Below are 17,685 nucleotides of genomic sequence, written 5' to 3' on the forward strand. Positions count from 1 at the left end.
GAGCTCAAGTCTTCTCTCAGAATGAGAGGGGTTAGGCTAATAGTCCACCACGCTGGCCTAATGCGGATTGGCAGACTTGACACACGCAGAGAATTAAAAAAATTCTCTGGTATGCAGGTTTCCTCACGATGTTTTTCCTTCGACGTTTGAGACATTTAATTTCTTAAAATGCTCACAGCTGAAAAGTTGGAGATGCATGCCCCGAACCCACACCTTCTGGAATCGGAGGCAGAGGTCATATCCACTGGGCTATCACGGCTCTGGACTATTTTACAATAACTCAAATAATCACCTTTTGAGAATAAACCTAATCTAACCTTTTAAAAGAGCGGCTTCACATACACTCAGGTGACAATGCAATGAATATCAAACTTTTTGTATCTCACATGACGTACGTATCAATTAAGAGGCCACGTTGAGTTGACCAATGGCAATTAACCACGTGCACATATGTGGGTCAGAGGAATTAGAACTGTACGCTGAGACATCGCCGCGTGTCTCTTTATGACAATAAAACATGTGACAGCCAGACTTACCACAATTTATGAAAGACTAGTTGACGCCACGCATTTTCTGCCTCGTGGTTCCCGTGAGAATACGGGGATAATTTATTTATTTTAGTTATTAGCCTATACCATTCCTCGATAAATGGGCTATCTAACACTGAAAGAATTTTTCAAATCTGACCATTAGCCCCTGAAATTAGCGCGTTCAACGAAACAAACAAACAAACTCTTCAGGTTTATAATATTAGTATTGATGTTTGTCAGCCTATGCTGCTAAGTACGTCATAGGTAAGTACTGTAGCCACTTATGGAGTTGGGACAGTGGTGGCTTTGGAAGGTTTTAAGAATCTCAATACTATACCGATACCTATACAAATCAAAAGTGCAGCTTGCGTAGTTTTAATGCCCCGTAAACGGAGCTCACCCTGAGTTTGAGGGTCTCACCCTTGAAACCGGCTACTTTCAAAGCCACAACAATCCAAATTCCATAATTGGCTACCATATTTACCTATCGAAGAAGCAATGACTGTCAAATTATCATCTTATCGATCTAGTTTCTTCTTCACCTTGTCACCATAAAATTGCCAGATATCGCTGAGGTCTGCATCCATATGTAGCTCATGTCCCTTGAACGCGTACGAAGCGTTTCGATTCTTCGTTCCTGATCCGCACTGCGAAGTTATGGAATGCCCTTCCAGCTTCCGTTCTCCCTACCACCTACAACATGTGTATATTCAAGTCAAGAGCGAATAGGCATCTTCTAGGCAAGCGCGTTCCACCATAGGCTGCATCATCGTTTACTGTCAAGCATAATTGCAGCCAAGCGATTAGGTGCTCGCCTATATAATGAAAAAAAAATTCATAAAATAAGGTATGTCTGACAACCGCAGGCTCTCAGTCCATAGATAAAACTTGAAACCTAGCTCGGAAGATTTTTAATATTTACACGCTTCCTTATAATACTATCCATAGTTTTGCTGTTTCTGTTTAAAAAATATGAATGCCTGTAGAATTAAATACACTCTATTTACACTCTATATGACTCTTCTACACCACTTAAATGGGTGGACCAAAGGATGAGGGTGTAGAGAAGCCATAAGGCTTAACGACTATGCCTCAAGTAGATGAAATACATACAGCAAGTTCCTAGCTTTATAATAAGGTTAGTTTAAACACAAACTACATAAAGACCATGGTGTTGCTTCTAAACGTCACAGCATGCAAGCTACTTACTACTTGTGCATATGTTTTCTGTGACGTAACTAATTTACGTAGCTTATTTCTCAGTGTACTTAGGTACTTCTTAATATGAGCAGTATACTGATAAAAAAAATCTCATTAAAGTCTGTACCTAGTATGCCAAACGATTTTAAGATTAACAATTGAGTGGACTGTGACCTGATTGTGTTTGCAAATCGGTATTCACCGGTCATCGACCCGATCTTCCGATCTCAATATGTAAGAAATAGTATTGCGTAAGGACTATTTACATACAGGCATTTCTTCAAATTAGAAGATTCATTAAATAAAAAGAAAACCACAAACTTCAACAAAAATTAAAGAAGAGATCTATATAAAAGACAGGAAATAAAAGATGAGAAAGTAGACAAATATCATCATGTAATAATTGCGACACTAAGTTAGCTTTGGACATTTTCATATAGGTTTTCCAGTTTTCGTTTCGAAAGGAAGGTACAAAAAAAACATACATACAGCTGAACGTAGAACCTCCTCCTTTTTGGAAGTCGGTTAACTATAAATAGTTAAATAACACTTAGTGGTCAAAGACGCTAATGTTTGACCTATCTATGGATTCGGCTATGCGCAGCTAAAAATGATAGTCCACTCAATTGTTTAACTTTATTTTAAACCATGATGATGAGTGATGTGAACCGATAAAAGTGTCTCTAAATAGTCAAAATTGATGTTCAGTAGACGTGTTTGTAAGCAAAGTCGCTTGAAATAAACGGATTTTGAATTTTGAGTATACTCGTACGTAACCAGGAAGCGAGGAGAGTCACAGAGCATGAATTGGGCGCAGAGGCCACAAGCGCCCGCGCAGAGGTCACCGCGAAGGCCGCTCGCAACAATGCACGCTTCCGATCCAATTCGCGCATTGTCTTGCAAATCACTCACTGTTGCAACATCGGCAATTAGGGTGCGGCATAATCTCGTCAGTGTTATTGTGCAATGTACGCTTTCAAATACCTATGTGCACTTTTGATGTACGCTTATTAAAGAATTGTAGGTATTCATTGTGACAGAGAAACAAAAAGCGTGCCAGAAGAATGCAAAATGTGCGTACACACACATAAAACGCAAAACAAAAGTTATCAATGGCTTACAAAATGCTGTAAAACAGAAGTGAGTGGTGGACAGGCCATATAGTGAAGAACACACAGACAAAAATTTGGAAATAAAAGTATGGGAAGGATTTCTGATCCTGAGAAAGGGAGACCCCAAGAGGACGACCCCAAAAAAAGTAGATAGAGGATATACAATGGATAGCAGGAAATGAACGAATAAGGAAAGCTAAGGACAGGGAGGTCTGGGAAAAGCTTGAGGAGGCGAGAAGAGGTTCCCATCAATGGTAATGACGGCAGTAAAAGACTGCCTTGTATATAAGGAGGGAGGCCCTGCCGTTAAAATAGTCATAATCATAATCCAGACTCTATTCGATTCTTTTCGTATACATACATCTCTTAAGACGACTTAAACACCAACAGCAAGGTTGTAAGCTTACTAAGATTAATAGTACATTTGACCGATGACGCCGAGGGTGATGACTGATGACTGATGACAGTAATAGCTCTACGAAGTCCACAATTGTTGTGTCGTGTAACTACCGTTTACTATCGGCTCCCTTGACCCACTTGCTGCTAATGGAGAATAAACAACATTTTTTTTTATCATTTACATCTCATCTGCGTTGTTGTTTTAGGGATTTTGTTATCTAGACACACAAATAAATATTTACCTTCGTATGTTTCTCATTCGCATCTACATTAATTTTTGTATCTACGAGTATGTATTTATTTATCCTAAGTATTTGAAATAGTTTTTAATTTTTATCTTTTACAAGGTATTGTATGATCCGTAGCCGTTGGTGTATGTCAAGGTACCAAGGTACTTTACCTATTAAGCAGTCTTTAATTTTAAATTAACTATGTGTAGATTTACGTTCATTGAACATAGGTGTGCTGCACATTTAGCATTTAGCAGCTTCAAACAACCAGTTTACATAACAATGGTGGGTACATACATCTAGTGGGGTCGCCATTTCATTACTTTGGGACCGTTCACCTCTTCCAACTAAAAAGTTCATCTCCCATTGCCACTTCAGCTATATCATTATTTTGGTACTTCTGTGACTTCTCATCTTTGATCAGATCACGCAGAGATACAAGTTACAATCAATATGAACCTGTTTTATATTGTTTTTTTTTTAAACATTTATAATTACCACGATAAACCTGCACTCAGTCGTAAAATTTCAAACAAATAGCCACTTTATCGCCAAATGAATGGAAAATACCAAATATTTACCTATTTAAATAGTCCCCGATGCTTGTACCACAAATTGCAATATTTTGTCGCCGACAAGGACAGTGGAAACTTTCAATTAATGCAAATACATTTCACATACCATCAGTATGGGACGAGTAATCTGGCGGTGCCACTTTGTCTAGCAATAACCATTTGTTAGAGCCACGAGAGGTTTCATTTGCTTTTACAACAGAGGTCTTATTATACTGGTAAACTAAATGAGTATTTTCACAGTGTTTATGTAAACAGAATAAACTGTGTGGGTTTATTACTGAATTATGTTCATTCAATTTGAGATGTGTTTTTATTAGGCGATATTGCTTACTTTAAATGCCATTCAGAAAATTCCATTGCGCTTCAAGGTACGTTTCTAAATAGCTGTTCTTGGTAACTTTAGCTCACAAATTCTATTTTCTCGCACGATTTTCCTCTTGCTCTACTTAGACATGTCAAGAATCTTAATCTTTGTTAAATACTTACATGTCTTATAAGGACACACCTTATAAAACCTTTGATACAGTATCTACTTATAGCCATATTAAGTACATAAACATGTTTTTATAACTCAACAGTTTGAGTTTTGAATTTGTCTCCACGAGTAGGTATCTCTCTCTGGCTGTATTTGATATCGCGTTAGTGTTAAAATTCAAGACTCACAAAGTCGAGTTATAAAAATGTAGATACAGTACTCCTCTACTTTTTCTGGTCCTTGACTTCACGTGTTCGACTTTCAGATTAAAGTTTGTTTGAACTTTATCTTCAATTATGAGTCAAATTCCTTTGTTTCACTATACACTATTTAACTACAATAAATTGTTTTGTTAAGAAGCTTTGGTAATGAACGCGAATCTGTACGAAAAGGTTTCTGAATCTATACAAGCGTTATAGAAGGTGGTAGGTAAGAGAGTAATTCTTTGAAGCATATAACGAATATCATTTATTTTAGGAACACCTAATAACAAAATAAATGGTTTCAATCAATAACAAAGAAATAACGACTGTTTATCATCAATTAAATAAGTATGTAACAATTTCGATAACTAAATTACAATACGCAAAGTGAAATGGGGAGGGCACATAGTTCGAAGAACCGATGGACGTTGGGGTCCCAAGCTGCTGGAACAGCGACTCCCACCGGATAGCGCAGTATTTCTCGACCCCCTTCTAGGTGGACTGAGTATATCAAACGGGTTGCAGGGAGCCACTGGATGCTGGCGGCTCGAGACCGTTGTGTTTGGAAGTCCATGCAAGAGGCCTATGTCCAGCAGTGGACGTCCATCGGCTGTTAATGATGATGATGATGATGATGATGATGATGATGATGATGAAATTACAATAAATGTAGAGGTGTAGGTGGTAGTGCTTAGAAAAGCCGACAAGCGCTTACGAGCAAAAATAAAAAAATCTTTGTATTAATTTCATGTAAATAAATGATTAAATAATAATTCCAAAAGTATATTCATCAAACGCGGCGCTATATACGGTTTTACAAAAAGAAATTCCTATTCCCTGCATTCATTTCTTACGCATTTCTTGAGAAATATAAAAAAAAATAGAACGATCCAAATAGTCCCGGCAAGTCGGCGATGATCAAAGTGTAAATGCTACCACACGCATAACGAATGACACTGTTATTAGTGACAAGTACCCTCAGAAACAAGGTATCTGGACTAGGATAAACGCAGCTGTGCAATTATAGACCGCATTCTTAAAAAAAACTGCGTAAACTTTTTATAAAATAGCTGGGCTGGACGCATTTCATTTGCTGCTGGGTTAGGGCTGACAACAAACTTGAAATGATATTAATTTACTTTTTTCTGAAGTTTTTTTTTTATTTTTATATAAAGAATAACGTGGACATACTATCGGGCTTAATTAAAAAGATCAAGGAGGTGTTAACTTTCACTCCATCATAGCGAAAAACTCGTGTTAAGGGGTAAAACTGTGGTGCTAACATGCGACCAACAAGATTAATTCGTGGACAGAAATAGACAAAATAAATCCAATGGCGGCGCAACCGGAAATACCGTTATCTCTTTCATTGCGTGGGTACGAAAGCGATACAACAATGTTGAAAACATTGTCTTTTTTTGCCTATTTCTCTTCATAGTCGCAAGACTTTCTGAAGCTACAAATAGTGTAATTAATCTAACTGATTTATATGAAAACTTTTTTAACTACATCCCCATCCCCGGATGATATGGTTTTCCACCACTACGCTTCACTATTTAGCTGGTTCTAATAAACTGGATGTAGTAAACAATTATAGATATTTAAATAATAAACTTAGTTTTTTTTATAAACACCAAGATACCGAGACTAACAGTACGTAGTACAAAAAACGGAACCCTTATTTATTAGGTGTAGATCTTCCATTATTGTCAGCCCTACAGGTATCTTGGGTGGCAGCCGAGCAGTCTAGCGTCTGCTCGACGCGTCAGTGTGCGTGCGGTGCGGGTGTGTGCGCGCGTGGGAGCCACGCACACAGGCACACGTCTGTATGATGTATATAGCCTTCAATGCACCGCCTTCGATACTTAGTTAAAGATCTTACTTCTTAGTTATAACTTATAGATGCAGTTTGTTCATCTATATTCTACATAAACTACAAGTAGAACCTCGCAGTTTCACCCGCGTTTTTCCCATTCCCTTGCGAATATGGTGATAAAATATAGCCTATGTTCCACTCTGATAATGTAAGTTTCAAATCGATCCAATAGTTTTTGAGTTAATTACCTAGTTACATACAAATGCAAATCTTTCCTTTTTATAATATTACTATTTTATCTATACCCTAAGTACCAAATATTATAAAAACATACGCGAATGTGAGTTTATTTGTTTGTTTGTCACACTTTCACGTATAAACCACTGAACCCATTAAAAATTCCTTCACCAAAGAACAGGTACAATATATTTTTAAACTCTCGTATTCTCACGGCAAAGTCTGAAAACGCCAACCAACCCAGTCAAAATATACTCAGAGCCACAATTATCAGCCCACTTTAGCATGACGCGAGTATATTAAAGTGGGCGGATAATAAAAAATAATGGATTGACTATACCTACTTCTAAAGGCAACTTTTTAAAAAGTTTAAAAACTGACTATATAGAACATAACATTAATATTAAGCTCTAGTACTAAAATATAAAAAAAAATTAAGTTCAATGACTTATAAAATCACAGTCAAATGAAATCAAGATACAATATTTTAAAGCTTGTTGCTAAACGGCTAGAAAAGCTGTTGTAGTAGGTACGTACTTATAAGTAAATAACACCGGCTTTATATTTACCGGCCGCTATCATCAGATTACAGACATCCAATTGTGATATCATTTAGTAGGTTTCAATCGATTTTATTGTGGTAAGCATCTTAACTCTTTTCTAGGGTTCCGTACGTTCATTAGATAGCTTAGGGCACAAGCTATACTTGGTATATGAAAAAAGATCTTGCCCTTAGATGAGCACTAGAGGCGTAGTGCAACGAAGCATCGGCGAGTTTAAATTAGGTCTCGAAACCTGCCAAAGGTTTTAGTGGTACTTAAGTCCCACATAACACGTCTTGTCCCCCAGTCGGGTTACAAAGAGATTCACCCCCAAGAAAAAGGTTGCGTACGTCAAAACGCAAGAACATTATAAGCTCAGTTTGTTGTCCGTCTATCTGTCTGCAAAGGCCTTTTACTTCGGGAATGCGTGGTGATATCTAAAAGAAACTTAAACCGTATAGGTATTCAGGTCTACGGTCCCCTGAAATTGTTTAAAATTAAAGTTGTAACTTTTCGCAATATAAAGACACGGCTGTTTCTTTAGAAAAATGCATATTTCAACACTCTCGAGGGAATCAAAACTTCCCGTTGATTATAGCTATAAAAATTGTGGTAAAATGGTTATAGACATTAATACAAAAATATGCTCAAAAGTTACGTAATTAAATCCCAAAAAAGGTTGTCTAAAATTCGGGAAAAGTTCCTGAAAATATAATATGATATAGCTAGAGATAATCATTTATATTTTTAGAGTTTTAACGACAATATAATATAACATTGTTTTTTTTTAATTTAATTATTTAAGTTTTTATTAGTGTAGTCGAGTTCCCGAGCGGTGAATACCCGTGCCGCTTCACAACTAACGAAACAAGGCATCTATTCAACTCGTCAGTCCGTACACAACGAGCGCCTTGTGTTCCGTACATATGCTTTTGATTTAAGTTCTTCTCTCGCATTGATGGGTAAATGATTATCTCTAGCCATATCCAGTACCATGCACTTCATAGATGCAAAAATCCACTGCGTACCCCTTGTGCTAATTACGAACCAGTAGAAAGAATTTTTCATTTTGAATTTTATACGCGTAATGCCTACCCTAGTTAAATATCTTGCGCACGCCACTGGCCATATCATATTACTAGAGGACGTTTACGTTACGCGACGGTAACAGTATCAAACTGCCACTAGGCCCTCTGTTCTGTCATACATGATTTTTGCGAAACTTTAACCGTGTACGCAACGCACGCAGCGTAAGCTCTTTATAGGAAAATATATCCAGTTTTTGAAACATTCTTCATTGGCGCTCCGCTCCTATTGGCCTTAGCGTGATAGTACATAGCCTTCCTCAATAAATGGGCTATCTAACACTGAAATATTTTTTTAAATCGAACCAGTAGTCCCTGAGATTAGCGCAGTCCAGCAAACAAACGAACTTTTCAGCTAGTAGGTATACATATACAATAAGACGAGCTGATTCTCATCATATTATACCTATACGAGTAATTATCTAACCTGTACTAAGTTGTTGCTATTTATAGAGTAATGAGCAGGTAGCGGGTAGCGGGTAGCGACCAGGTGGCGCAGCGTTTGTCAGGTGTTCGAGCGGGCGGAGTCGTCGGACCGGATTAGGGAACACCTACCGAGTCGCACAGACTAAATAAACTACAGAAGCTTTTCTAATTAAATTATTATTATTTTTTTAATTATACGACATCATCATTATTATCAGGGTTAGGTCAATAGTCCACCACGCTGGCCCAATGCGGATTGGCAGACTTCACACACGCAGATAGTTAAGAAAATTCTCTGGTATGCAGGTTTCTTTACGATGATTTTCCTTCATCGTTTGAGACACGGCATTTAATTTCTGAATATGCACACAACTGAAAAGTTGGAGGTGCATGCCCCGGACCGGATTCGAACCCACACCTTCCGGAATCGGAGGAAGAGGTCAATTATATGACATACATATTTTTAATATTTGTTTAATTTTACAATAATATTAAAACTACGTACCTATTACGAGTACGTACTTACAGGTATTATATTAACTACATATTACGAGTATAAAAATAAAAAAGGAAATATAACAAATTTAATTTATTATGAAACAAGGCTAACGTTTGGATCACGAAACACGTTTGGTTCGCACCGCGTTGCTACAACCAGTTCATGACTAAGGACCGCGTATGGGTTCAAAATTAGTCGGGCATACTCCGACGTTATATCGCTTAAGTTTTAGCCGTGTTCCATAATAAATTAATTAAATTAATTTGAGACTTCTTGAGGCTCTTTCATCCAAAGCTTCCCTCACATATTTTCGCTTAAAGTAAATTGAAACCTCCAAAAATCTTCACGTATTTAAATTACTTACTCTATATTAGTTCAGTGCTCTGTGGTAGTGATTAACTAAAGTGGACAAGCATAAAGTGTTTATAGTTTATACGGGGCGATTATCTGAGACCACCGGCTTTTGAGGTTGTAGGAATTAATATAATCTCCCTACAGCCTGCCTTTAATGGGTGACTGGGTTGGCCATACTATGTCGTTTTATAGAGACAATCCCAATAACTCGGATTAGAAAATGAAATATTGTTTAGTAATCTGACCAATATACTAAGAATAAACGAGTATGAAGTAAAGACGACTATGAGTACTCTATTTGGATTTTTCACGGAAAGTATTATAAAGTTTGGTTTGTTTTATAAAGGTTTATATAAATCTAAATATATTCAAAAATATCTAACACCATACCTTGCATGTTTCTCCGGCGTAAGTTTTCACTTCCGTGGGCATACGGGGATACGGGGGCTACTTCCTGATAATGTAGCATTCTATTGGTGAAAGAATTTTTCAAATCGGTCCAGTAGTTTCAGATTATTCGTTACATAGAAAAATACAAATCTTTTCTCTACAGAATATTAAGGTCGAATTTACATAATACGAGTAGCAAATTATGTATTGAAAACCGATATATATTCGTTAAACAAGGTTACAAGAATTTTGGCCAAACTCCTTAGCTGCCGCTGCAGTGCTATACAAGGTTCAATGCAAGGTTTACGGACTTTCTTGGGAAATCAGATCGCTTGGTAAGCCTACTCTGCCGCGGTTTCACTATCCGCAATAAACAATGCGAATAATGGTCGACGTGTGTGGGTCTTGGTTTTTAACCGGTCCGTGGTCTCAGAGTTACGTACGAACAAGTGGAACCTTTTTCTGTGTTAGTGTTACAGTTATGGTTTGAATTGAGTTATATTAAAACTGTGCAGTAATTAACCTATGAACCTCACCTCTGACGTAGTCTATGGACTAGTAAGTATGTAGGTAGTGACTCGACTGTTACAATCAAGTTACAATGTATATTTACATTAGGTACTAATTACAATATAATAAATGATGTAGACTGTAGTCGGTTCATGGTACCTATAAAACGGTCACCAACTAGTTTATATTCCAACACCATAGACTTCATCTGAAGTCTCTGATTTCTTACGTCATTTGTCACGTTTATAAGCTGATCTCTCAGTCTATATGCCCACCTCCCCTTCTAAGTCGAAGTACGAATCTCACAGACCTAAAACGTTCTGTTCACCCATGTCCTCCTCTCGGGTTCTACTTTCTCTATGGACACTCGAGCCCTCCTAACGTTGAATTCTCCTAAAATTGGTGGTGCTGTAGTACCAGTTAGAAGTTTCGATAGCTGCACGGTAAAGAGACCGAGCCCGATTCAACATTGAGAGGTCATAGGTTCAATCTGTGGAATATTAACGTATCCACTCCTAACACTCTTTCCGACTTGGACGAATGGAAATATTGGTCATATTTGAAAAAAATGGCAAATATTCTTTCTTAACCAAGTCTTTTAAATATGAACATGACTTTATCTTCTATAACTAAGCTAAAAACTTTAGATAAAGGTCGTTAGTCTATTCCAAGTCTCCGGAGAAGTGTTTAAGTCCGGCAATTAACTGTGAAGCTCAATAGGTTTACAGACTATGAGCTACAAGGAGTCTACAGCAAATAACACAATCAGAAAAACTCAAGCTACGGAATGTCATTCCAGCTTCCGTTTTCTGTACCCCCTACAACATAGCACGTGCATCATCGCCTAACACCAGCCTTGATTGCAACTAAGTCCTTACCTATACAACTAAAAACGTGAACAACGTTCACAAAAACGTGACATTATATAACATAAAAAATAAGTCTTTAACTAATCAAAAACCTTTGGAAAAGATCGGGGATCCAGTCAAATAAGAGTTTTCGGATACGACTCTTGCCATTAACATTAAGCTTCAAAGTTTTTAGGTTCTTCAAGGAGCCTGTAAATAATCAATCAGAAAAGTGAAGTAATGTGTATTTCGCATAGTGGGTGGGCCGGGCCCACCCTAGAATAGTCCCGTGCCCACCCTAGGATACTGGGGTACCGATTTGAAATTCTATGATGAACGCCGAAATACTAATAATTTTACAGAAAATATCATTTAAAATATCAAACATTAACAATTACAACTTATAATAAAGAAAAATCTATAAGTAATAAATATTTTGAAAAATAAATTAAGACCTATTCTGATACTTACCTACCATAGATACAAAGAAAAAATAATAAATAAGTCGAGCCGTTTCAGAGGTCTGCGTCTACAAATATTGCTAACAAAATTTTTATATTGAACGTCGACTCTGTTTAGTGAAATGTAGGTCCATCCCAGGCCCACCCCTGGAAATAATCCTAGATACGCCAATGGTATTTCGCTTGTTACAGATGCATCTAAGCTCAATCCAAGTGTGCGCGCTGATGACGCTGGCGCTGGCGACGGCGCCGCACGCCGCCTCCGCGCCGCACCACGTCGCGCGCCGCTCGTTCTTCAACCTGCAGTGCAAGGGCGTGTACGACGCCGCCATCTTTGCGCGCCTCGACCGGATCTGCGACGACTGCTTCAACCTCTTCCGGGAGCCGCAGCTTTATAATCTGTGCAGGTGCGACCATAAACAATCTGTTTTTTTTATGTGGCGTTTTTCAGCCAGTATTAATTAAAAAGTATTATTTAATTTTTAGCATTTCATTTGTTCAATGTTGTTTTTCCGCCACTGATTTTTTATATTTAACTGTTTATTGTATTTATGTGCTGTGGCGTTTTTCAGTCGATAATTAATTGTAATTTATGTAAATGTGACATTTTCCAGCCAGTATTTTTTTTTTTAAATTTCAACGTTAAAGAACTATTAGACTTTGTTTATTTTTTTCTTTTTTTTAGTTTTGTGGCGTTTTTCAGCCAAATAAAAAAATAGACTAGGCAAAGCTTTGAAGTTTGTAATGTTTCTAAACTGATCTAATAGTTTAGAGATTTGACGAATTCATTTTACTAAATGAATCTAAACGTTTGGGGATATGGCAAACTTTAAGGCTTTATTTGATTATATGTATTTATACTCAAAATATCTGTTGGTTGTTGGGACACAGGAAAGACTGTTTCACGACAGACTACTTCAAAGGCTGCGTGGAAGTGCTACAAGAAACGGACCAACTAGATCTATTCAAGAAGTATATAAAACAATTACACGGTGCGGACCCAGGGATTACTGATTAGGTACCAGAAGACTTTTTATTTTTACCTTCCTTCCTTTCTTCCTTGTGATGGATTCCTATTCTTCCACTGACTAAGCATTTTAAATACAGGTAATAGAGACTTAATTATACAGATTTTTTCTATAAATTAAAAACTAAATATAATGTATAAAAAAAATATAATTATGTACTTGTACTACTTTTTTTTTGTGAGTTATAGCAAGTTATTTGTGGAAATATTGGAGCTTGTGGGTACCTATTGCTAACAAAATAAAAAATAATACAATCAAATCAAATCGAAAATAATTCTGAAGAAATTCATGTTTGAATATCAAAAATTAACCATTGCTGTCTCAACAGTGAAAAAAATTAAATGAAAGTTGCGACAACCCATATCAAGAGTTAAGTTTAATTGTTACTGATATTATGTATACCAAAGCTTTATTTAATTAAATCAACAAAGAACCCACATTATCTAAAATATATACTAATATATTACCTTATAGGAATATACCCTTCCTTCTTAATACTTTCAGATTGGCTTTTGGTTTCTCGATATCCTTTCTCTTTTCAGCTCTACACGAAATTTATCACGCTTTCTTTTACAAGCACGCTATATTGAAACACTCGTTTAATTAAAGTATTGGTTATTAACAGCATGCCACTTCTGCACCACTTTGCACATCTTCACGGACTTTTTGGTGATTCGGATATTTTTAATGACTTTAAATTATCTTTATAACTTGGTCATAACAATCTACTCTTTTATATGTATGGTTATAAAATTTGTATGAATTTGGAGTAAACAAATATTAAGGGTGCATTCAAATTAGTCATCTTATTGATTAATGATAGTTACAGAACATAGCTAAAGCTACTCGTCATGAAGTAAATAGATTTATTAATAATCAGCTGATTTTATATATTCAAAGTTCGTTGTGAATACGACGATTTAAGGAAAATCTTTAATATTTTCAATACTGCCATAATTTGCTTTCACAAAAAATATTGTCTTTTGTAGTAATAACTTAACTGACCAACCATCTGGCACTCTAATTTAAATACACCCTAAAGTAATCAAAATACTTTACTTACAACTTCTTTAATAACATTTTTTTATTGTATTATTATAGTGTCTCAACTTTCTGTATCATTTCTTAACTTTTTCTTACTCTAGTGCATGTTAGTAACATAAGATTCTATTAATGTATTTTTACAAATTATTTTTGTTATATCAGCGTAAAACTATTTCGGAAGAAGTGATTGGAAATTATTAGTAATAGAATGTATGAATTAATCATATAGCACTTAAAAGTGCCTTGGCCTCAATAGTAAATTATATATCCATTGGATAAAACGGTTAAATCGATTGGTATATAATTTATATCTATCGATAAGGTCGATCGTGCGTCATTGCTACATAATCGGGCAAAATCTGTGTTTTATGATTGGCAACACACTCGTACCATATTGTATTGATCGAAATCAGTCTTTATTCGTACAGACGTCACTAGTTTAAGCGATCGGGATCAATTGACTAGCTGCTGGCCAACTTTGAGGCTGATCAAAACCAATAATAATTATAGCAAATTGATTGAATTATTTGTATTTTCATTTTATTCATTATATTCGCATAGACAAATGCCATGCTATGGAGCAGATAGGGAGAAAATTTATGAAGTTTCGAATAAATAAACTATATCCTCTCTCTCTTTCGTCAATTTCTGTCCTTCTGAGGTATTATTAATGCAAGTTTTTTAACATTTTTTTTATATTTCAGGTCAAAATGTTTCACCTCACCCTACTTCAAGGGTTGCATGGAGTCTTTGTACCTCTACGACGAGGAGGAACAGTTAGATCAAATGATCGACTTCATCGGAAAACGCTAACACGCACACAGCCAAATTTCGCGCCATCACTTGACATGACGCCATATTGTATAACCCGACCGATTTAAAAATCAAACCAAACTCTCAGAGGAATTAATATAAGTAAAGCCTTAGCTAGTTACGGATAAAAGTACCATCTTTTTTCATTCAAACTTATAAATATAAGGATTCAAAATTAAATAGAATATAACGTTATCGAAGAAAGCCATCGCCATGACATGTTAATTTATTTTGTTTGCTATGTTTGTCTAAGTACGCAATTTGAAATTTTATCACATCCGGTTTACATGGATAGGTTTTTGTAAAATAACCTTAAATTAGGTATACCAGCTAAAAGCTAGTGAATGTGTTGCCATTCTTTTCAAATAGGGAACAGTGAGAAAAGGACGGCTTTACTTTAGATCTGTCAGTTTAGTACCTATAGAGATTTATGTACAGCCGAAATAGCACGTGTAGTACTACTTCTACTGCTATGTTACTTCTTAAAATATGTAATTATTACTAGTTTTGGCCCTTACTTCCTTGTATATAAGCATCGCTAAGGCTGTTAATATGTTAACTGACTATATTAATTCCTCGGAGCACAATCCAAACAATATTAACAGCGTAAAGGTAAAACACAAATCCACCGCTTTGCCAACAAAAAGCAGAACAGAAATGTCAAGTTCCTCCAAATTGACGTCTGCTTTCTATCCTCAACGTATTCTAGTCTTTGTAATTGTAATGTTATCATAATTTGTATTAGAAAATAGTGATAATTCGGCTTACACAAATTTCGGAAACAAAACTAAATTGACAGGTTCCAAAGTAGTGCTATCCTTTTTGCAACGTTCCATGTAGTAAAGGACAGCATTATTTTTGACAAATTTAGTGATGTTCGCGGATTTGTGTATGTGTACAACCGAATTAGCACCAAATGTGTATACAGTGCTAAGGACATTTATTATTTTGTGTTATACATATATAAGTGTTGTAAGCTTCTAGCTACGGGAGTGTAATGTATATTAATAAAGATTTGTTTTATTGATTATATTATTTGTATTAGACGCCTCCTAGGTAAAATAAAAAAAAAACATTCAAAATTATAAAAAAAAAATATTTATATAGACTCACAGAGGCAGATATTCTCCTGGATCCGATGCTGGTCATCAAATTATCTATCTTCGATGATGAAAATTTTCGACTGAGTTTGCCTATTTAATAATATTTTTACGCATTCCAAACGCAGTATTTAATGAAACAAATAACTTACGCTTTTTTATCTGATTTTTTCTACTAACATGGTAGGCTCCGTTTGTATTGTCGATGGTATTATATTATGTTTAATAGATTTTACAGTAGTAACTAATAGGCTTTTGTAATATATAGTTTAATTATGTAAATCACAAACGTGGCTTTTAATGTATGTATTCCGATTTTAGTTAACGGTTTTAAAAATATTTAATTGGACGCAATCTATTTGAGTTTTGTTTACATTTACAATTTAACGCACGATTTAAATAAGAATTGGTGGTAAAGTGAAACACAAAATGACATGAGAAGATTTTAGTAAAGTAAATCATTTTTATGTTTTACGATTTATATTGTAAATTGATTTATTAATTTAAGGAGAATTTAATTTATTAATTACTACCCTTTAAATTATTTAATAATTAATTAACCTTTTAATTTAATTTCACATTATTTAAATTGAATTAATTAATCATACCATTGCACGGTTTTATTCACTTTACCTACCGTCACATAAAATAGGAATGGTTGAGTTGTATTTAGCAATTTAATTAGTTCATAAGTATTTATAAAGATTTATTTTTTATATACTTCCGACCTATTTATTTGTTACTTTTTACGATTTATAATTTATTTTTTATTATTGTAACGATATTATAATACTTGCAACCGTTGAGAATACCAGTGATTATAACTTTTACTGACTCAGGCTAAACGTACTTTGGCTACTAACACTTGATTTACGAATATTTATTTAAATGAACTAAGTACCGATTACATACGGGACTATTGATTTAATTCATAATCTATTCGAAAATACTTGTCTATGTCTAATACATTTTCTCTATGCTCAGGCGTCAGTGGCCACAGTACGGTCAGTCTAACGTATTTCTGAAATTTTTATCTTGTAAGTTGCGGTTTATACTTATTTGACTGTTTTAATTAGTTCCACTAAAACTTTTCTCTGTATTTTGAATCTCGATTTTTATAGTTTCTTTTAGCGTTTCTTACCACACAAGTTACCATCAACCATAGACAAGATTTTTTTTTCTGAAAATCTAACTTGTGATGGAACACGAATATTTAAAGTTATAACAAACTTTCTTGTTTTAAGTGGGCGCCACTTGAGTTGAAACTGCGCGGTAAAATTGACAGATTTTTTGACAGCTCTCATGTATGTCCAGGAGTTTGATTACATCTTTTTATGTTTCTATATTCAGTTAATCGCCCATATTTTCAACTTTGGTGAGACACTATCACTCCTATGTTTAGAGAAATGGTGCCAATTATTGTCCCAAGAAAAATAGTTGTAACGAATTTAGCTAATGGTGTATGGAGCCAGAAATTAAAAACGATTTATAGGGCCTATGGAATTATTGTAATAATAAAAATATATTGAATTAGTAAAATATTAATCTATTTGTATAAATTTTATATACAACAGCTAAGAAACGCTACGGGTTCCATGAAATATATTTCATTTAAAAAAAGAATATGCGAATTTTTATTTCAATACCCCAGATTTGAATTCGAGAAAGAAACAAAAGTATTTTAATGCTAAACTAAGGAAAAATCAAAACACCTTTTCAAATCCATATGACCAGCATTTTCAAAATTTTACGAAAGTGATATCGCAGTCTGAGACTGTAAGCCATGCGACACCAATTTCCAAAAAATC

General features: G+C 35.3%; 1 protein-coding gene across 2 annotated transcripts in view; it reads left to right on the plus strand.

Moving 5' to 3' along the window:
* LOC112047039 (CHH-like protein) overlaps nucleotides 1-17,500 on the plus strand; it is a 91,470-nt gene extending 73,970 nt beyond the window's left edge. The window contains exons 2-4 of one of the 2 annotated variants that reach the window (XM_052887983.1): nucleotides 12,085-12,299; nucleotides 12,784-12,910; nucleotides 14,669-17,500. In XM_052887983.1, the coding sequence (XP_052743943.1) occupies nucleotides 12,085-12,299; nucleotides 12,784-12,910 (342 nt within the window). In that variant the 3' untranslated portion in view covers nucleotides 14,669-17,500. The remainder of the gene's footprint in view (nucleotides 1-12,084; nucleotides 12,300-12,783; nucleotides 12,911-14,668) is intronic. The other variant, XM_052887984.1, reaches the window with a different exon arrangement.
* The last annotated feature ends 185 nt before the right edge of the window (nucleotides 17,501-17,685 follow it).

The sequence above is a fragment of the Bicyclus anynana genome, chromosome 20, assembly GCF_947172395.1.
Source record: "Bicyclus anynana chromosome 20, ilBicAnyn1.1, whole genome shotgun sequence".
Lineage (NCBI taxonomy): Eukaryota > Metazoa > Arthropoda > Insecta > Lepidoptera > Nymphalidae > Bicyclus > Bicyclus anynana.